This window comes from Idiotropiscis lumnitzeri, chromosome 9 (assembly GCF_059441095.1).
Source record: "Idiotropiscis lumnitzeri isolate Australia: NSW breed Sydney's pygmy pipehorse chromosome 9, RoL_Ilum_1.0, whole genome shotgun sequence".
Lineage (NCBI taxonomy): Eukaryota > Metazoa > Chordata > Actinopteri > Syngnathiformes > Syngnathidae > Idiotropiscis > Idiotropiscis lumnitzeri.
The window spans coordinates 6,049,200-6,071,357 of NC_142399.1; the positions used below are offsets into that span (position 1 = coordinate 6,049,200).

The window sequence follows — 22,158 nt, forward strand, 5'->3', positions numbered from 1 at the left end:
TATACGCTACTGGAGCGAGATGTTACACAATCAAATGCCCACTGTTATACACATGCGGAACGTTGGCGATAGGAGAAGCGGGATATGATCCAGGTTTTGAGAATCTTTTACTGATCCCGTACTACCGAATCACGATGCTGTTTTGGGAATTTTATATAGTGGACCATTTAGCAGTTCCTTCAACAGTCAAATGACAAATAGATGTCAAGCAATCCGCAACCGTGATGTTAATTGTGTCGCAGACGTGTAATTAAATTATCGTTCTTCTGTCTTACAGAATAACAGACATGAAAAGGATATCCAAAAACTGTACTTTCGAATAAGACTCAAGTAGAGTCATTTTCCATTTACCGACAAGAGTAAGTACTCGTCAAAAAAAAAAAAAAGACTCAAGTAATGACCCGCTGTTGAATACCGAATGATTCATTATTTAAAACCAGAAAACATCAAATAGACAAAATATAAAATATGAATGTCCAACTTCAGATATTGCCAACAATATTACTTTAGCTAAAACAAAAAAGGGACATTCTGAAGCGCATAATGTGCGTGTAAAAAAGCTTCACGTGGCTTAATGTTGGAAATCTACAACCAATCGCTACCAAACTTCACAAAAAAAATCCAAAATATTTATATTGGCGATTGGTTCGATATTTTCAGAGGTTGGCATAAGCAGAGATATACATCTCAATTTTGATAATGATTGGACGCAGTTTTCTAACATTAAGCTTTGGCTGCCAGGATGGCCGAGTGGTCTAAGGCGCCGCGTTCCGGACCCAGTTTCCCCAGGAGGCCTGGGTTCGAATCTCGTGGCTGCCAGGATGGCCGAGTGGTCTAAGGCGCCGCGTTCAGGACCCAGTCTCCCCAGGAGGCCTGGGTTCGAATCTCGAATTTCCCCATTGTGGGACTAATAAAGGCATTATTATTATTATTTTTTACATTAAGTGTTTTTAGACTGTGCCAACAAAATGAATGAAATCTTAAAAAAAAAGGGAGGGGGGATTCAGTGACTTGGAATGGTCTTAAATTAACTGTTTGAATTTGTGAAACAGCACAATCACGTCACTAAACAGAGATTAGCAGTACAGATGAAACAACAATTTCCATCTTGAGTTCTTGTAGGCTGAAATGTCAAAATCTTTAGACAGACACAGACAACCACATTGCGGTTCTTTTTTTTTTTTCACAGTCCATCCATCCATCTATCTTCAAAAGTGGACTGGCCTATTTGTAAAGTACGTAAATATGAATTTACGCTACGTTTTTGTATAAAAGAGTCTCTTTGAAAACTTGAGTGCAAGGCAGCGGAGCAAAGATCATGCATGGTCATGTGACTCCCTGACTCCGCCTAGCCATTCGTTTGTCAGTTGAAGATAACGCTAGTATAAAATTCCCAACCCAGATAAATTAAATGTGCGTTTTTATATATTTATGTAGAAGTCCATCGATGGTACCTAAGCTGAGTCTCAAAGTGGCCTGGTGCTTCAGAGAGGAGAGAGACGGGCACGGCTCTGTCATTATCCCCATTTGAGGTTCTTTTCCCCGCGCAGGAGTTGACGTGACATCCTGCGCTTCTTTTTGGTTTCCGGAGTCCTGCGTTCCCGCATGAGGCCGCGTGAGGAGTTTTTTCAGGAGACTCGACAGCTGAGGACTCAGGAGGAGTACCAAGCTTCCGCCAACCCGGAGGACCCTGCAAGCACAGCGTTGTGAAATTTGACTTTTTCTTAGCAATCAGCAGGTCTCAGGTTCTACGGACCTCTCCATCTCAGAGAGGATGAGTGGCAGACTGGCGGTTATGTCGGTTTTGGTGCCAAACTTCCTGCCGAATGGCAGGTCACAGACCACCGCATCTACGCTCGCATTCGGTAGAGGAATATCTGCCAGACGACAAAGTTGGAAGTCTTAGAGGATCACATGATTGATCATTTCTAGATAACTTTGACCAGACTCCCCACTTGTCGATGACGCTTTTAGGAGGTGCATCCTGTCTCCCAACTCCGCGAATGCAACATTCTCACTGGCCTTGTGCAGCTGTCCGTCATCGATGTCCAAACCCAGGAAACAAGCGAGCTGAAATTCCAATTCAGACGGAAAACAAATATTTGTTATATTATAACTGTGGTGATTAACTTATACTGTAATAAACTAATAATTAGTAACCTTGTGTTCTCGTGCTGCCTCGATAAGGATGGTTCCCACACCGCACATCGGATCGAGAACAAGGAAATCTGACTGGGTAGCACAGAACACACCCTGCTATTATAGCTAATGTATTAATGCTCATTATTTTACATTTTTAAATTGAATCAATAAAAAAAGTCATACTTAAAAATAATCAAATATTTACCAATGCGGACTTGATGATTTAAAAATAAAATCTGAGGCATTTAATACTAAAGACTGTGCTAATACCTGAATTTGAACCAGTTCGGCCATAGCCCAAGCAACTGTGGACCTGAGTCCAGTTCTTTTGATGTAGCACCGATTAGCAAGCGGCAATCTGATGGAAACAAACAAAACTTAAAACTTAAAATGCATTCAAGATCTCCTTTTGGTGTCAGTTCAGCGAGGGCTAACCTGGTGAGCGGTATCCCGAGCAGACAATGGTCATCCATCAAGTACACGGTAATCTGCGGGGCAAGAATAAGCAGCTCTAAACACCATACAAAGAATTGGAAAAATAAATAAATAAATAAATAATCTGTTGGTTTACCTCAATCTGTGGGTTCCTCAAATCAATCTTCCAACCCAACTGTCCACTCAGAGTGGTTCCCAGCACTTTACTCACCCCCTACAAAATTAATATTATGATAAACATATATGTTATAATATCCGTCTGAATTTCTTAGTAGATTTGTCAGAGTGCAAAGGTTTCACCAGTAATGTCAGCTTTAAACCAAAATGTTTTTTTCATGTTCACCCAAATTCATGTTTTTAAAAATGACATAACCGTACCTGAACGCTAAGATGTCGGGACACAGACCCAGAACACTTGCAGCTGATCCGAAAAGAAAGTGGGTCAGAAGAATGCCAGTTAGCCTGTGGTGCTGTTTTTTTCTGGTCTGAATGAATAAATAAATAAATAAATAAATAATAAAGTGTAACACAACGGGATGGTTAACAAATAATTCAGCATAATTACCGCAATGTTTTCCCGCTGTGAAGTCATCTTCCGTGGCGACGTACTGATCTCCGCAGTCCATCTTTCTCCTTTTCTTCATGATTTGGAAGTCATCTCCATTTTCATCCCCACAAACTTTCTCCTCTTCCACTTTCCTCTCCTCTTCGCCCTCCTTCTCCTTCTTCTTGTCTGCTACCGCCCCCTGCAGGCGCCTCCATGTCATTTCAGCATTGGTCCACTGGTGCAGGTCACCAACCAGTGTGGACTTAAGCACAGAGGCGACTCTGGCTGTGAACATAGCATACAAAACCATTAAATCCAACATTTTCTCGCATGCAATTTTAATGGGTGGTGGCTACCTGGGTTGGCGTGAGCAGACAGCTTGAGAGGCGGGTCTCGCTTCATCAACAAAAAGAGTCTTTCCGCGGACTTGAGCTCCTTCACTAAAGAGATGTGTGCGGAGGAGCTGAACAACACTTTGCCTTGCAACCGTTCAATCTGCAAGACAATAATATATGTACTAGTGCTGAAGCAGTCTGATAAAAAAAAGCACAAGGCTTTTATTATAAATGTTATTTTTTTTTAAATCGCAGTGGCCATTTTGCCCTAACCGGCAACTCGCCACGTAGCGTTATTTGTCATGAATGGCAAATAACCAACCACAAGCCTTTAACATTTTCTTAACGTAGCAGTCTCCACTCACGTTATGAGCATCCAGCTTGTTCGTCACCTCGTCGACTACAAACTGCTCCATCCCGTAACCGGCCGTACAAAAGTAGTGAATGACACTCGATTCGTTGCACATGTTGACCATTGCTTTCACTGTAAAGTTTGATCAGGCGATAAACGGAGGCAACATCTCATATTCATGATGAACGGCCATGTTAGCTGGTTTGTTTATACCGGAAGCGGAAATACGTCACCAGAATGTACTTCATTATATGCTCCAGCAGGGGTCTCTTTCGGACAACACGTAAAATTTACCACGTTATTTTACTATGAGCAAGTACAAATGTCTCTAATTGATGAATATGTTAATTATTTTATTAATTAATAATAATTGATAAAAACAGGTTCCAAACCAACCTTACCTCAGTTACAGGTTGACTTTTTAATACAATGAAGCCTTGATTTACGAGTGTAATTTGTTTGACATATGTAAATTGCTTGTTTAAATAAAGTACGGCATTTCCAAATTTTAATTGCGAAAGCACATTAAATTATTGGTCTTTAATTGTTTGACGTAACGAACAGAGATAATAATATTAACCAAAATAATAATAATGTTAATAATATTTATAATAACAATAGAACACCCAATACATTTTTTCAGAGATAAATTAATTTTTTTACTTGTTTAATAGCGTGTGAGTGCTCATAAACGCACGTACACACTCAAGCATCAACCTAATTTCAAGCCATTTCAGTGTAGTGACTTGACTAAGAGGGGCTGAGGCACTAACATGCACACTCATGGACCATGGCCTTTTGAAATGGCATTTCCACTTTAGGCGTCGCTTCGGGACTAAAGTGACCCAGGGGACAGTTAAAAATGTCAAGGGATCTAAATCGAAGGTCAGATCGCCCTGTTTCACCCATTTTAGATTATGTTATATTATATTATAATGTTGGTGCAGTGGTTAACATGTTGAACTCGCAGTTATGAGCATCTGGCTTTCTTCCACATTTCAAAAACACACGTGTAAGGTTTATTGAAGACTCAAATTTGTTCATTAATGTGAGTGGCCTTGCTTTTTTGTTTGACAAGAGCTGGCTGGGATTAGCTGCAGATCACCCAACAACAAACCTAATGAGGACAAAACATATAGAAAATGAATTACAATGCTCAGTCCTACCTCACCCAAGACCAATGCGGCCAGATTGCCGGGTCACCGTTTCAGATTTCACCCTTGTTCGGCGTAATGAAATGTATTGACGTGCCTCAGAAAAACATCATACCTTTGATTAAACCTTGAAAAATCAATGCGAGCGTTTGGGTCACTGGGTTTAGAAAATGTCAGAGGAGTTTTTACTGTTCTGGATGACTCATTAAATAATGAAATTTTTTCCCCTTCTTTTTGGCCATGAAAAAAAATTCTCAGCACTGTATTATTAAATTAGGGAAATGCATCAATTACTGCAGGCTATATATTTTGATGCGTCTCGGTGATAAATTTGTTGAAACGGCCCCCAAAAGACTATTCACGCAGCATTTCCGCGTTTGGATGCATGTTCTCAGGTTATGCAAGGAAATTTGCCAGACACAGCTCCAAATGGACACATTTTTTACATGATGCAGTTGCATTTTAATGTACGTTTAGTCCATACATTGATTTCAGTCAACCTTGGCATGGATGAAACAAGTTTAGCGCTAAGCAATACGTCAGCCAGTGTGACACGCATGTGACACAGCATCCATTTTGTGTGTCCACTCAGCAGCAGCAGGTCTAATTATGCCAAATGGCAGCAGCAGAAAAGCAGAATTGATATTGGCGTTCTGCACAGGCACGTCGCATATCACATCCCGGTGAAAGCTGTTGCGTGGGCAACGTCACAAAGAAAAGCTGAGCAGTAAGAGAGCCATTCATCTTGTTTTAAATGTACCTGCAGAGAGGCTTTCAGGGTCATTATAATCACCATCCATCTCACAGGCACACATGACAAGTTTTAAGGCTTTTAATGTGACTCTGAAAGGCAGCGAAATTATTATGCAACCGGCTGCCAAGTTTGCATAATTTCACACGAGATGGAAGCGTCTGCCGTTATTTAATCGAATTGCCTGATTTCACAAAGGAAAATAGGCGTACTATTTGCCGCTATATAGGGATTAAATCTAAAAGTGAAGACGGGATCTCAAACTACCTGATGGAAGGAACCCCATGTTATGTATATTTCTTAGGAACTATAAAAAATATTCCAGGGTGAATTTGACCAATAAGACGATTCAAATTTATACAGATTTTGATTCAATTCAACCGACATTGTGCTGCTCCAGGTGTGCGCACCTTGGCCACCAGGGGGCAGTGTGATAGAAACCTAGAGACACGCAGTTTCACAAATTTTTCAATAAACTGCAGTAATAGTTATTTTTCACAAATGAGAGAGAATATACAGTACATGCAGTGGTAAATTCTGATAAGAGGTACTGACACAATTGCTCAGAGAGGTGGGTCATGTGGTGTTTGGTGATGAGTGCTGCATGCACCATACGCACAAATCCGCACTGTAATTGACCAGCGTATAAAGTATAGAGTATGAAATGAGATTTGCACGCGTGAAAATGCATGCAACTGATTTTTGGCTTCTCTTCGATTCTGGGCTGCGCTTCGGAAAATAGAAACCGCTCGCCTTGTCACAACGCCTTAGCCTTTGGGGTAAGATATACCAGAACTGTTTTGAAACATGAAAAATGAATCAATTATGTGCTTTTTTGGGACAAATTTAGATTTTTCTTTTACCAAGAAGCCTTCTTATTTATTTATTTAGTAGTAGTGTGTTTTTGTGTGTGATTGTTTGGAGGAAATATGAAACAATCACGGACCAATATGAGTTTGAAATCCCCGCAAGACAATTTAAGAGTTCATCTTGAGGTTAAAACCTTGTTTTCTTGTCTTAATCTCTCCCCAAACGTTCCGACTTGGGCTCACCTCATGAAGTAAGAATCGGGATTAACGCGTCTGGCCTCCAAGTTTTAATTTCCCTTTTGCTGTATCGCCTTCTCCCAATCTCTATCTTTCCTTACTTTTTCTCCCTCATGATCCTTTTATTAGCTTCCTCGTGACGAGCTCCTCTCATCGTCAAATTCTAATGCAAACGAGACCTTTAGAAAGAAGGAAGGTGGAGTCGGAGTAAATGAATGAATGCATCTCTTTGGTAAGAGATGACTGTGCATGTTACGTGTGTGTGATATAAGCACATTGAAATATTCATCACTCCCGGAGGAGCGTGAAGCGTGTCAGGAGTGAGTCAGCAGCAGGACACACAAAAAGAACAGTAAACATCAATTTTTGCATTGAAACGAGGGAGGAGCAGGTTGCCATGGATAAAGAATGCAAAAATGTCTCATTTTTTTATCTGTTACATCATTTATATCTGTTGGTTTGTACGGGGTGCATTATTTGGTGATGCACTTAGGAGATTGTACTCATTGCCGTTTTTTTAAATTTTTTTTATCGTCATGCAGAAAAAATAATTTTATAATTTGAGAAAAGTAAATGCTTAAAAAAAAAATCCTCCAATATTTCAGTTTTAATCACTGTTTGGACATAGAAAAAGTAATAGCAAGGGTCCTTTGGTTGAGTGCAAATAAAAAAAAAATTAAAATGCCATTAAGCAGAAATACCACAATTTCATCCCCCTAAAATCAAACATTTCTGTTCTGATAAGTGTTCAGAAAAATAATAGCACATCAGCCTCGGAAGAGCTGCACAATTTATCTTTTTATTGAGTACACATTCCTACATTTGTTAACAAACAGACAAGCTATTCCGTAGCGTAACGCAAAAATAGAAATTGAAATCCCAAATTGACTGTCAATGCCGAGGTACTGTTGCCAACCAAAGATGCCAAGAACAACAAATTAATTAGGGAGTGAATGGGTGAAAATATTACAGCACGCCATGCCAATCCGTGGATACCTTGCTGAGAACTGAGCAATTCATATCGGCAAAAAAAGAAAAAAAAAAGAGAAATATTTTTGTTTTTGTAAATATTTTGACTGAGAAAAGCAATAACTTACCGTCTCAATAAGGCTGCAACTTTTGTCCTTTGATGGAGTGCAAATGATTAAGAACTGGACAAGTTAAGTGCTAGTATTGATTGAAAAACAAGAATAAGCACACACACACACACAAACACAAAAAACCCACACCCTGTAACTTGAGCTGCCGTCACGAAGCGTATCACTCCACCAAGCCGTTGTCCCAGATAACAAAGAACATCTCCAATGCCACCTAAATTCCCACAGTCTCTTGCCCCATATTTAATCTAGTGATGGAAAAAAAAAAAAAAAACACCACCACCAAGGCCTCTCTGTTCCATTTAGCTAAATAAAAAGCCCTTGGCCTATTTGTCAGTTTGTAGCTATTACTTCCAATCCCACGGTGCCTCTGGCTTCTTCTACTCCTTTAGCATGAAGAGGATTAGTTTCAATTGCCTCCGCTCAAAGACAGCACTTGAAGACTTGAAGTGTTGAATAACCACGTTACTCTTTAAAGGTTTGCAATCCAAAGGGGTCAGCAAGCTTTCGAGGGTCAGTGGCTTTAAAGGGCCGTCTCTTCACAGTATGCCGATCGGTCCTGCTCCTCGTGGCTAGGGGGAGGGCAACATTTACAGCTCAGATAAATTCCACAGCAGTCTTGTCTTGGAACGACTCGACTGCAGCAGGAAGAGGAAGTGGGACAGGAAGCTCGGAAGAGGGCGACACGCAAGAGCTCAGATGAAAGTAATGCGACATGCTTATGTCAAGGGTTAGCTTGGCATCTTAAAGACGTCAACATGGGCCAGCTGCTGTCATCGGAAGAGGAGGTCTGTGGGGTGAAACATGCCATTGGTAACCTTCTGTACCGGACCATGCTGGAGGGCGGAGCTGTACCGAACTTGAGCGTAGTGCACCCCCTGCTGCTGGCCAACGAAGACCCCGAGGCACGCCTCCAGGCGCAACTGCTGCAGGTTAATGCCATGTTGCATCACAGCATTAAAAAAAAAAATGTAAATATGCCTCTGATTGTATGTGGGCAGTGATTAGACGTTTATTAGATACAGGGGGTGGGCAAGCTTTTTGATTGGCGGGCCACAATGGGTTCTAAAATTTGACAGAGGGGCCGGACCAGGAGCAGGTGAATGAAATGTTTTGGTAACCTCACTTCATCGGAGAAAAAAAATAATAAATAAATTTGATTTTAAATGAAAGTGAACAAAAGCATGACAACAATATATGTGTCTTTGAAAAACCAAACTATTTAGAAAATAAAACATGAACAAGATTTATTCATTTAATTTTTTTCAAGTTCAGCGGGCCGGATTAAAACATTTAATGGGCCACATGTGGCCCCCGGGCCGTAGTTTGCCCACACCTGCTTTAAATGGTGCATCACCACATATGAACAGACAATAAACAATAATTACATGCATATGTTCTTTATCATCTGTAAAAAAACAACACGACAGCTCCCTCGAGCAGTTGTGAGCGTCTTCATGCCATCAACATTTTGACCCGGTTTCAGCTGCAGGGTGACATCGGCAGCAGGGCACCCACCTACCTAAAGGATCTGATTGGACGACTATCCTCATTCTCTGACGAGCCCCGTCTGGCCGGGCTGCTGGGACTGGCCGTTACCATGGTAATGGACCTGCTTGTCGCATCCTCGTCGGGGGCGAAAAAGAAAGGGAGCGGTTCTTCGTCGTGCCAGGTCAAGGCTTGTTATAGGATCGGATCATAGAACTCATTGGATGGAAGTAAAATGAAAATGTGATCTCCAGCAGAGAATGCGGGAGCTTCAAGAAGTCATGGAGGAATACTTGAAACGCTGCAGGATCAACCTGGCCGATAAAACACGACTGATCCAGGATTCTCTGAGAATGGAGGCCCAGCTCAGCCTCACCCTGACCAAATTGAAGATCTCCCTGGTGGGCGGAGACTGCGACTCTCAGTGAGTTGAAGTAGAAAAAAAAAATTAAGGATTTTGTTCCAATACCTCAAGTTCTCCAGACAGAAATCAGGCGTGATCTTACATTATCCAATAAAAAGGAAGAATAAGAAACATAACAACGAGGAAACATAACACCCAACGAGGAAGAAGTCACAAGAGAGGAGGGACTGATAAAAACTATAACACTAAAACGATAAAAAAAAATTGGAAAAAAAACCTGGCGACAGTGAGAAAGCAGACTTTATAGCGAATTGAGAGAAGCAAGAGATGGGTTCTCAAATCATGGCGATAATATCCGAGTAACACTTTACACCGGCTTCCTGGTTCAGGTCCAGACTACTTGATTATCTGTCCTCTGATTTATTTCAAAATTCAAAGTCATGACTCAGCAGTCATTGGCTAACCCGTTTGGAAAACTTTACTGATCTAGCTCCATTTGAAATATTTAGTTCAGTACTCTTAAGCAACACAGATTACCGGAATAGCATCTGATTCCCACCATGCTAACGGCTAGCTAGCCTTGAGGCTAATGCTAGATACATTTTGGTCGCAAGTGAGACAAACTGTCAACTAATCTGCTACATGAAGCGGTTGACTTTCAACAGCTGCGAAGGTTGACAAAAAGTACACATCTGTTTTCATATGTAGGCAGTAAAAATAAAAAACTTATTTTTACTTTGATACTTCCCGCCATTGGCTTCTGTTGTACTTACATATTTGGGACCGCCAGGTCTTTGAGGTTCTGGGCTAGCGGAGCAGCGTTCCATACTCAAATGTTGATCCACTTGGCTCTCCTGGAGGCGCGGGAGGAGCCCTTGTCAGCGAGGGCCGTGTTGGAGCAATACAAGGAGGACCTGACACAGATCGTACCCGCTTACAGGTAAGACAGTCTGAGGATACTAAAGCAGTATACGGAATTATGTAAAAATGATAGATTTGCTCCGGTTGAAGTTGTTGTTGTCTTTCGCTTCATTTTTGGCATTCGGCACTTGATAGCGTGCAAATTTTCATTCAATCAAAGACAAAAAGTTTTCGACACAGCTGTGCGATGAGTTTTCTCAGGCCACACCCTTATTAGGACCGAAATATTGGATGTTCCAAGGTGAGTAGCACAAGGAATGAAATTTGCCAATACAAACAAAATAACAGGCTGAATCACCCTCACCCCCACGAAAAAAGTACCCTAACCCCCCCCCCCCCCGCAAGAAATCAACGAGATCCCCAAAATAAATCGCAACAAAAAGACCACAGCACACGTGTTGCAATTTCAAAACATGGCATCAAAATTGAATAATTTCAACGTCCTATTATTATTCTTTTTTTGTGTGATGTTTTTCGTCACAAGATAAACACAATATTCCAATCATGGTAGTGCCTGGAATCACCTAGTGAGATAAAAATGACAATCTATCCCAAGAAGCAATTATCACCAACAAATTATACAATCACAATCACAGCGTGCCTGCTTTTCAACAAAAGTATTTTTCCGAGTCCATTTATTGGTTTGAAAATACTCAACGTGATTTGCAAGGACATGGCCGAGACCTTTTACAGCATTTAATAGATTGTGTGTTTCTCGACACTTATTTGCCACATCTAAGTGCAAATTATGCACGATGAACATATTGTTTGACAGAAATCTTGAAAAGTGCTTTTGCATGACATCAAAGGACAAAATGTGGCGCTTCAGTGTGCCGTGACTTAGCTCACTTGATGCGCTTATCAGTATGGAAATGGATGTTTTTTTTTTGCCAGGACATGAAAAAAAATGAATCACAACATGAAACGGTTTGTGGCACTTATTTGGACTTTGTGTGTTTTTCAAAGAATTTTTCGCGCTATTACTTTTCTCAGATAAGAGCATGAAAATAGTGGATGTTTTTCTGAGGAGAGGAATACACAGATCATGACAATGACCTTTAATGGCATGTCTGTTTGGCAACAATGAAAAAAAAAAAAAAAACATCGCTTTTAAGACGGACGTTTCATTACTTTTCTCAGCCTAAACGACGCACTGTTACTCGTTTAGCGTTTTTGGACTACTCTCGGTGTGAGGTGTGCGTGTATATTAAAAACAAACACAGACGACTGCGCTGTCAGATTGCAACAAAAAAAAAAAAAAAGAAATCATCTGAAGGGGTTGTTAAGCGCTGTCTTCTGCGAGATGAGCTCCAAATAAAAAGTGTCTGGTTTGGCTTTAAATGAGACAGGAATTGTCTGCGATTGTATAAAGAAAAAATATTTTTTAAATGAGATGTCAGACAACCGTTAAGCGAGTTATTGCTGTCATTCGCGGCTGAATCGAGACAATTTTGGAAAGCCGTTTGATCATTTTCTTTTTCTTAATATCCTTGACATCTAGCTTATGGTCCATGTAGCAATATATTTTTTGTCCTCTGACAATTCAGAGCATGAGGAGAACAATTGTGTCTTTCTCGTTTTTTGTTTTTTTTCTCCCCAAGTCCTGTCACTTTCGGCTTACAAGCACGATATAGAATAAATGCTACAACGGCTTTCAATGGAAAGTGTGCAGTGTTAGAGCTCCCTCTAGTGGTACGTGCAAGAATCACTAAATCATACGTTGAACAGCATCGCATTTTGTTATAGTAGCTAGTACAGTGCAATTGTTAAGAACAGTGAAAAAACATTTGATTTAATCATTTTATTCAGTTTTTTTTAAATTATTTCATCATTATTCAAGCACTGTTTTTTCACTTTACTATATTTAAGCACACCTTCAATGCTCCAGCATCTTACAATAATGTAGTAATATAAGATGTGCGGGGTAAAAAAAAAAAAAACAAGAGCAACACTGGACTATCGAATTTTTCCTGTCATGTTCCAACATGTCTTCTGTAGGTGTTATAAGCGCAATACGGTGTGTGTGGTGAAATGCCGAGGAGAGCTGCCTGCGTTGTCATGTGAGCTGCAGGACCAAGGATCCATGACGGGGCTGTCGGTGAGCGACAAGGAGACGGGAAAGAGCGTCAGCGTCGCTCTCGCCGCCTTGGAGGCCGAGATAGGTAGTGTTTGCCGCTCGCAGCCAATATTAAGTATAATAGTGATATAAACTTTGCTATTTAGGGGCAAATGTGCTAATTTGGAGAATGAACTACATTTTATAACTGATTTGCGACCTTTTATTTATTACCCTTGATTTTTTTTCAGATAAAGCATGCATATTCCCAATAAAATGTATATTTTGTACATTTTATAACATAAATTCAAATGGAATAAAATAAAAGAACCAAATATATTGAATGGCTGGATGGGAAGCATTGTTGTGCTAATTAGTAAATGATGTGCAAGTATGGTTTTAATTAGAGAATATTCAATGATAATAATAATAAATCATGAAATGAAATATTTTAAAAATAAGACTCACATAATTAAAATAAATTACAGATACTTTCCAGGAGGTGGAAATGTACAGTAATGTATCATAAAAAAAAACGCTAAATACCATATTAGGAATGTTGAAATAATCCATCCATCATCTGAACCGCTTCTCACGAGGGTCGCGGGATGTTCAAATAATAATATTCTAATATATTATGCATACATAGACACACACACACACACACACTGATAATTTTTTGCATCAAAACAATAGCATTAAAGCATTAACTACACATAACGATATCTAATATTATTAAATTAAATTTGTCTAATGAAAATAAAACAAAAACAACAAAATGCAAATTGCAAGTACGCTGAAGTATTTCTGCCCAGATTTTGACATACGGGACAAACAATGTCTTGCAGTTGATTTCATGCTTGGTTTGCGCTTCGACATGCACTGTCAACTGTGCCGCTCCAAATTATGTCCAATCAACTGAATTCCCCACAGGTGAACAACAATTAAGTCGTTAGAACCTCACAAGGATGATCAATGTAAACATGATGCACCTGACCTCAATTTCGAGGCTGTGACAAACTTGCTACATGTGATTCATTGTTTGTTCTTTTTCTGAAAAAAAAAAAAAAAAAAAAAGAAAAACTTCACCTCATTATGGTGTGTTGTGCGCAGCGTTGTCAATGCTTTCCAGATGCACTGTACAAACATCCTGAAAAATAAGAGAAAATTGTTAATATTAATGAGAAGCAAAAAAATATGAACCCATCATAAGTTAGTGATGCAATAAATTTTCCAGGCTTGGGAACCTCGCTCCATTCACTTTCCACCAGTCCACGTTATTGCAAAACTAAAAACATGTTATTTTCAGGTTCACAAAAGTCCTCCACCAAACTTTACTTTCTCTTTACTTAACATTTCTTGGAACCGCAACTGCACTTTTCGTTTTTTTTTAATTTTTTTTATTTCATTTGACTCAGCAGCCCACTTAGTCAGCAGACAAGTGGGCTTTCAAAGCACTTAAACATCATTTGCTAACCTCCGTGTTGCAGATTCGTCGTCCTCGCTCAACCTGGACCTGATCACCTCGGATCAGTACGCCCAGGCGTACGTGGACCAGCTTTTCTCCGAAGAGGGACCCGTGGAGGAGCTAAAGAACTACTTTGCCGAGGCCAGCGACAAGCTGAGAGCGCTGAGAACCGGACCGACGGGGGTTCTGACGGGGACTGCCAAAGAGATCAGACGACGTGAAGGTCACAGGGTAGAAATACAGGATGGACAGGATAAGAGTGATGAAGAGTTGAAGTTGAGTATTGTGGAAACACATAGTGCGGAAAATCAAAATCCAAAATAAAAAAAAATGTTGTTTAAAAAAGTACAGTGGTGCCTTGCTTTGCCCCTATTTGTTCCACTCAAACCACTCGTGTCTCAATCGTCATTCGCCATTGAATTGAATAGTTAATGCAATATCGATGCTAGTTTCGCTAGCCGGTCTATGGTGTTTAGCATTGTGTGTTAGCATTAAGCTAGTGTCTTTACACCAAAATTGTGGTTTACAGCGTGTAATTCTTTGTTTTATGTTTGAAGTAAACTCCAACAAAGGGGTGGCAAGGATAAACTAAATAAATTAAAAAAAACAAACAAACTGTATTTTATTTGTACATTTTGGGAGACAGCAGCTAGCTCACATACAACACTGATATGCAGTAGACAAAATGGATGGATGAAATATTTAATTTTCATGTTTTAGTATATAGTACTTCATATTTATGAGCAATTTTATTAGAATGATTTTTTAAATAAAAATAAAATAAATTCAATTTTTTTTTACAATATTATTTATTTTATTACAACATATTATTTTTTTACAATAAATTAATCAGTTAGTTATCGAGAGAAAAAACGTTTTGATTTACCAATTTGAGTGCCAAAATGGCTAAATTAATACAATGAATATTACAGCATTTTTGATGATGGAAATATGTGGCGAGCTAGGCACAGCATACTTTGAGTCCACATTTACCTGATCACGACACGTACCTTATTTTGTGTCCGGAACACCAGAATTGTAACAATCTGGCATTTTTCACGTGAAATGTCGAATATTTACCTTCTGTGCGCAACTAAACATAAACAGCGCAGTTGTCACCTTCTCAATCCCGCTCGCCTCTAATGGTGACGTTAACTGAATCCACGTGAAGGCAACGTGACACGCCGTGTGACATTCGCAGGCAGAGTGTCAGTTTGAAACGCGCAAAACATGACTTCCGCTGTCACACCAGTCGTGTGCGTCGATTCATGTGAGTGTGCGTCAAAGTGGAAGACGAGGAGCAAGTCACAGGATGTCAGGACGCATCCAAAGCTGGCAAATGACGGCTTGCTTGTACAGGACAAGTGGGCCCTATAGCTCAGCACTCCACCAGTGAGTCCAATTACTGCTCCGCTAATGCCGCCTGATTGCTGTTATTACTCTCTTCTTCCTCATTTCCTTGCAGCCTGGCAGATTACCGACTTTCGTACTGTTCAACGTAGACGGATGGACGGCTATTCCTTTTCTTCTCGGGTGGTTGTTGATGCGGGCGCGTCGCCGCGGCAACAAGGGAAAAAGCGCCGCTCTCACTCGACGGGTTCGCAACCGCCGCCCACGGGCCTCTCAGCACAGAACAAAGTTGTTAATGTAGGAGAAAGAAATGTTAGGGGAGAGAGATATGGGAATAGCTGGAAAGGGTGCTTGATAAAGGCGATCGGGGAAGGAAATAGGCGAGAGATGCGAAAGAGGAAGTTAGGAAGAAAATGTAGTTGCTAGATGGCCACGTCAAAAAAAATCATCAATCTAGGAAAACAAAAGTGATGCAGTGACAGCTGTATAAAACCATCCCAGCAGCTCCCGTACATCCTTTGGTGGGTCTTTCCAGAATAAAATTGATCTGAGTTTCCCACTTCAGGTCCCGAGAGACTCTAATTCCGAGGAACTTGAAGGTCTTGACGGTTGACAGTCGGACAACATGAGGGGCAGCTGTGACGACGGATGTTTCCCGAAGTCCGCAATAATCTCTCCGGTCTTGAGCATGTTCAGGTCCAAGTTCTGTTAGCCGCACCAGAGCGCCAGCTGCTCCGCGTTCTGTCGCTATGCAAAGTCGTCACCGTCTTCGATGAGGCCGAGGACTGCGACTTATGACCGACTTATAAAATGAAAAAAAAAAAAAAGATCATTCATTTCCACCATGACTCGAACAGAACTAGACATGAGTGTGTGTTCTGTGTCAGCGGAGAGCGAGGTCCAAGACGTCGTTATCGATTTCCAAGCCTGCCGGCTCAACTCATTTCACTTTGGCAGAATTAACTCGCAGTCACTCGGACCGGGCTCTAAAGAGACAATCAATCAGAGTGAGCGCACGGTTTGTCAAACAGCTCATTGTTCCCGTCACCGCCGAGTTCAAACGGCAAACGATTAAATTGTCCTTTTATTTTCACCTCGGCGCTACTTGTGTTTCATCACATGTAATCATCGGAAATGTTTAAAATGCCATCATTTATGTGAAATGGCAACACGCTCGCTGGATGCGGGGTCAGAGTTCAGGCTCTGGTATTTGCCTGACATTTCATTCTAATCTGCTTGTGTGTGTCTGTGGTTATGTGAGAAACAGCTGCTTGTACATGACCATACACACACACACACACACACACACCCACGCACGCGCACTCACGCACACGCACACACACACTTCATCTGTTGGCTGATGTTTAAACCAGGTTGGACACAGTATTTGGGTCTGTAATCACGCCTAAGAAACACAAATCTTAGCTCGGAGCAGAGATTTTGCGGCTAAATGCCAAAGGATCTTTCCTGCCCGTCACTATTTGACAATCTGCAATCTCAGTCAGAGGAATATTGCTCCGTAGTTGCTTGTAGTTGTCCCTCAGCTCAATTCACTTTATTTCCAGAATGGTAGCATCAGACACCGTGTGCGGTCATCAAATATTTTGAAAGCAAAGTCCGAAAGGATACAATATCAGTTCCAAGATCAGGACAAAATAATGTGAAGCACGCAATTGTCTTTTTAGAAGAACAAAGAAAATGACTTCTAGAATTTGACAGAGGACCAGGAGCAGATGGATGGAGTGTTTTGGTAAAAAAAAAAAAAATCATTTTAAATGAAAATGAACAAAAGCATTACACAAAATATCTGTGTTTGACACACCAGAGTATTTAGAAAATGAACACGGTTTATTCATTGAATTTTTTTTCAAGTTTGGCGGGCCGGATTAAAACGTTTAACGGGCCGCACGTGGCCCCCGGGCCGTAGTTTGCCCACACCTGCACTTCAACTGAACTCGTTCTTAAATGACAATGAAAGTGGGCAAAAAACAGAGCCCTGTGGCACAGCCCAAATTAAATAGAAAAAAAAATGTGCAATTATGGATTGTTTCAAAATAATAAACCTAAAAAAATAATAATAATGTTTCGTCACTGTAAAGCTCTCCACTTCATACGTCTTCTCCTCTAAAGTAGCAGAGACATTTTGTACCTGCCAGAAATCCACATTAAATTGACATGTGGAGCATCTCCCTGTAGACGGCGGTGTCGGTGGTGGGTGGGTTCTATTAAAGTCTGGCACACATTGTGATTCCAGCCTCGTTCTGAGGGCAGTATAAAAATCCAGTCGAGAGACGAGGAAATGTGAGCCAGATTCACGTCTAGACAGTAGAGTGATTTTGCCTTCTTACCTCCACGTAGAGCAGGTGTCACCAAAGTGTTTGGAGAAACTGTCGATTGAAGTGTCAGCAAGCTCTTGAAGTATGCACAGACAACGGAGGAAGAAAAAAAAATCTGAAGTATGTGAGGTTGGAGGACCAGCCAAGACATTGTTTCTATCCTGAGAGCACTTACTTGAGTATCATAAAATAATATCAATTAATAATTAAAAAAAAATCTGTATTGTTGGTTAATTTATAATGCAATCAATAATTGAAAAAAAAAAAATCAAAACTAAAAAGGGAAATATGATATCATGGATGTTTCATAATGCACAATAAACCATCATTCACCTCAGCAGCTGCTGCTTCAGCAAACCCGACCGAGGGCTTCAATACATGCATAGCTTGCGGGGGATCGCCCAAAAAGTGGCGTCAGCGTGCCAGCCGGCAGCTGCTCCCGACGCAGGAAGCGGGATTAGATGGCGTTGGCGGCACTTGATGATGCAAAGACCAAAAAGGCAGGTGAAGGTCAAGCACCTGGCGAGCCATTGACGGATTTTTACGACTTTTAATGTGGAGCCAAAAGAGGGTGACACACATGGATTGTCACAAACGGTGGCAACTCTCATACAGGAAGTCAATTTGATGCAGTTTGCAGGTTCCATGTGTGCATCGTTGCGGCAAGGTCGTGAGACAATGCTGATATGGGTCTCGTGGGTTTAAGTTAACAGTAGAAAAGATGACTGATTTTGCTTCTTTTCATGCGCTAAGTGAATCGATGACAGCTTTACCGGCGCACTTTTTATGCGTGTGAACTGCTGCATGGCTGTGAGACTATCTCATGATTCATTTTATTTTAAATTTTTTTAACCAAGCGGAAGACAAGATTTGCTTGCGTATTTTGTTTTCTTGCCATTCTGAAAGAGAACCGCCATGCCAATCTCTCAGTCTCTTAATTTATTACTAGAGGAAGACAAGATTTGTGTATTTTCTTCCCATTCTGTATCTGTTTGTGTGTGTGTGACCTGCATGGCCTTGAGACCATATCAGTGTGAGACTCATGTGGCTGCGTATAACGAGAAGACGGGCTTAGTTCGTCTTCCCATTCTGGAAGTCAATATGTGTCTTACGTAATGCGTGTTGTTGGTCTACTGCCGTGAGACCATGCCAAAATGCCAATATAACTCTCGTGTCTCTTTATTAAAAGACGACAAGGTCACTGATTTTATTTCTTCTCTTTCTATAAGTGAATGTGTAACCAACCGGCTTACTCAAGCACTTTCCATTTGTTTGTTCTTGCGGCACGGCCGTGAGACCATGCCGACTTGACATGAGTTTGACTAGACTTTGATTTGTTTTCTTTTCCTGAGATGTCTGTTTGAGTGGATGTGTTTTCTTTGCGTGCGGTCCTTGGAGTACGGCCATAAGACCATGCCGAAGTATTTGATTTGTGGTTCGACTAAGTTCATTTTCAAGCCAGTTCTCATTTGTTGTTTGGCCTATTGAATGAAGTCTCATTTTGTAAGCCTCCTAGATTTGCAGAGGTGTCCGTGAAGATACAAAATTATCATGATGGAATTAATACAAAGGATATTTGTTTACTAGCGTCTTTTTCCACATGGAGGACACCGTGTCCATGAATGCAAAAACAATAGCAGCAGACAGAAGAACCACTTCACTACCATTATTAGTATTATCATCATCATCACCACAGTCTGTTGAGCATTGCAAAGTGAGCGGAGACAATGCTCCTTTATTACCAATCTAGCAAACAGAATTAATCAGCCACTTTCGAGCTACACAAAAAGACAAGATGGTTAATTAGCATTGTGGTGGATGGTTGCTCAGCACAAAAGAAAGAACACGCTCATGGTAAAAAGGATGAACATTACCAGGCTTGGACGTGTCGTATTGTCTTAGTTAAAAAAAATTAATTTTTACCCGAAAATATATTTTTTAAAAGCTTGAAAAAAAATCTGAGATCAAAAGTTGTATTTTATTCATCAAAACTTAGATATTTTTGTGATTCGCCATACTTAATATATAAATAATATAATAATCTAATAATGATTAAACGCATACCTTAATATACCGATGAGATATTTGTGTATTTTCGAGATTTGTCATGATTTATCAGGAAGAAAGCATAATGAAAAAAGTTGTATATTTTCAAGATAAAAAGTTGCCTTTTTTAAGCGTTGTAAATTTACAGGAATGAACAAATAATCAATATTTTCAGATTAAATGTAATTTATGAGAATGTGTCTTTTAGAGGTAAAAAGTCACATTTTCGAGATCCGTCAATTTTACGTGATTTTTTTTCAAGATTAAAACATGTTTTCAAGATTTTAAAAAAAGGTATAGCATCATTTCTCGAGAATCACGTTGTCCATTTTTATGATATTTAATATTTAAGTGGTAAGAATAAATTCGTATACAATCCGGAAGTCACAGCAACACACACACACACAGACGATAGTAAAACACTGAACTCATGGTGTCTCTGAAACAGGGTATCCCAAACTTTATTTTATTGGATTTTTTTTTTTTTTTCATCAGAAGTACCATGGAGAGCAGTCACAGTTAGTGGCAACACACACACGCGCACAAACGCACGCATGCGCGCACACACGCACACAAACACACACACAAATAACTTCCCCGTTGGTCTTTGACAAATAATATTAAGAATCAGTCAAAAAACAAAAAACACATTTACACAAAGAAGACAGAGGTCAAATCAAAGTCCCTATTTTACCATACATGATCAAAGTGGCAAACTGCACCCCGTGAGAGAAAAATGGATGGAGCAAAGCATGATGGGAATGACAGCAAGTAGGTGAATTGAATCGTGAAAGCAGACCAACACAAATAATGGAGGAAAACGTCTTAAATGTCCCGCATGTAAAAACAAGCAACGTCCACCAAAGGCAATAAACTCTGTCATTCTTGACTGAACAGACTCGCTTTTTCCCTTTAATAAATATTTCTCCTAAGGGGTAGCGATGATGGCCACCTGCGCTTATTTTGTTTAATAAGACTGTACATTATATACACAATTGTATTTCTTTCATGGCAAAAAAAGCTTTTACATGAAGTATCAGCCATCTTTCTCATTCAACATCAGCCGATATTGCCTTTACCCCTCTAAAAAAACAAAACAGAAATGTATAAAGAATTAGGACCACAATGAAATGAGAATAAAAAATTACAGTGTGAGAAGAAAGCGTTGTATATTTTCAAGATTAAAATTCAAAATTGAAGAGCTGAAGGAGTTGTACAATTTTGAGAGAAAAGTTTAAAATAGATTTCGAGATGAAAAAAGTTGGATATTTTCAAGATACAAAATCGATTTCAGAAGTCGGAAATATTAAAGATGATCTATTTTGAGTAAAAAATAACAACAGCGTTTATGTTACCAATTTAATCGCGAAAATATTCAACTTTTTTTTTAATCTCCAACATATAACGATGTAAAACTACAGAAAAAGTCAAATCATATTTTTGCCATTAAAATCATAATTTGTTGACTTTTTATATCTATATGTGTGGTTATATGTCGACAGTATACATGTCTATATGTGTACAAGTCTCTCTCGCTCTGATTGAAATGATTTTATATGAACTATGCTTAGAATAGAGTAATAATCTATTCTAGATAAAAAATTGTATATTTTCAATATTAACAATGAAATTTTAGATTTTTTTTAATATAATACACAACTTTTCCCCCCTCCACAACATGCGACTTAATTCCTGAAAATATACAACTTCAATCTCTTACACGCAATTATTATTTTTTTTCTGATGAGTGTGGCCTTATATTCCAAAAACATAAAAAAAAAAAAAAAAAAAAAAAAAAAAAAAAAAAAGAAAATGAAGAGAAATCCTGAATCTGTACAGCATTCGGACCTTTTTTTCGTTTGTTTTTAATTGGGATAATGGGATACGATTGGCTATAACTCTACTATGTACACACACATTATCATTCATGCACTGTGTCCACAAGTAGCACGTTGACATTCCCGAAACATGGAGATAGATGCAGACAGACAAACTGGTCGCTGCTTTACGTTCTGTTTTCTGCTTGTGAAGAAGACAAAAGCAATCGAGGACAGATAAGACACCCGGACGATACACACATATGCTCGCTGACTCACAAATCAACGAAATATGGCTGTAGCTTCAATTCCCTCACCCCTCCACTTCCTGTTTGGCATCGTTTCACGCCGTCGTCCCGGTTCGTGATCCTCTCCGTCCATTGCTCAATCAGTCGGGAAGTTCACAAGGAGGTAAATCGCATCGTTTGGTAGTTTTTTTTCTTTTTTTACATT

General features: G+C 39.8%; 2 protein-coding genes across 4 annotated transcripts; one reads left to right on the plus strand and one right to left on the minus strand.

Annotated features, from left to right (window-relative positions):
* Positions 1-90: 90 nt before the first annotated feature.
* Positions 91-14,352, minus strand: thumpd2 (THUMP domain containing 2). 2 transcript variants are annotated; one of them, XM_088303936.1, is made up of 12 exons: positions 14,166-14,352; positions 13,778-13,838; positions 3,481-3,619; positions 3,143-3,409; positions 2,956-3,062; positions 2,714-2,791; positions 2,578-2,630; positions 2,413-2,500; positions 2,161-2,232; positions 1,956-2,070; positions 1,757-1,877; positions 91-1,690 (listed from the first exon to the last, which is right to left on the minus strand). In XM_088303936.1, exons 2-12 carry the CDS (start codon positions 13,835-13,837, stop codon positions 1,408-1,410), a joined length of 1,383 nt encoding a protein of 460 aa, XP_088160062.1. In that variant the 5' UTR covers position 13,838; positions 14,166-14,352; the 3' UTR covers positions 91-1,407. The 2 variants fall into 2 exon arrangements, with proteins under 2 accessions (XP_088160062.1, XP_088160061.1); XM_088303935.1 differs by lacking the exons at positions 13,778-13,838; positions 14,166-14,352 and adding an exon at positions 3,825-4,015.
* Positions 8,368-14,624, plus strand: LOC148329994 (uncharacterized). 2 transcript variants are annotated; one of them, XM_088303938.1, is made up of 6 exons: positions 8,368-8,791; positions 9,346-9,531; positions 9,605-9,771; positions 10,502-10,651; positions 12,631-12,794; positions 14,179-14,624. In XM_088303938.1, the coding sequence occupies exons 1-6, from the start codon at positions 8,618-8,620 to the stop codon at positions 14,478-14,480; spliced, it is 1,143 nt and encodes a 380-aa protein (XP_088160064.1). In that variant the 5' UTR covers positions 8,368-8,617; the 3' UTR covers positions 14,481-14,624. The 2 variants fall into 2 exon arrangements, with proteins under 2 accessions (XP_088160064.1, XP_088160063.1); XM_088303937.1 differs by having other exon boundaries at positions 8,377-8,791; positions 9,602-9,771; positions 14,179-14,616.
* Positions 14,625-22,158: the final 7,534 nt, after the last annotated feature.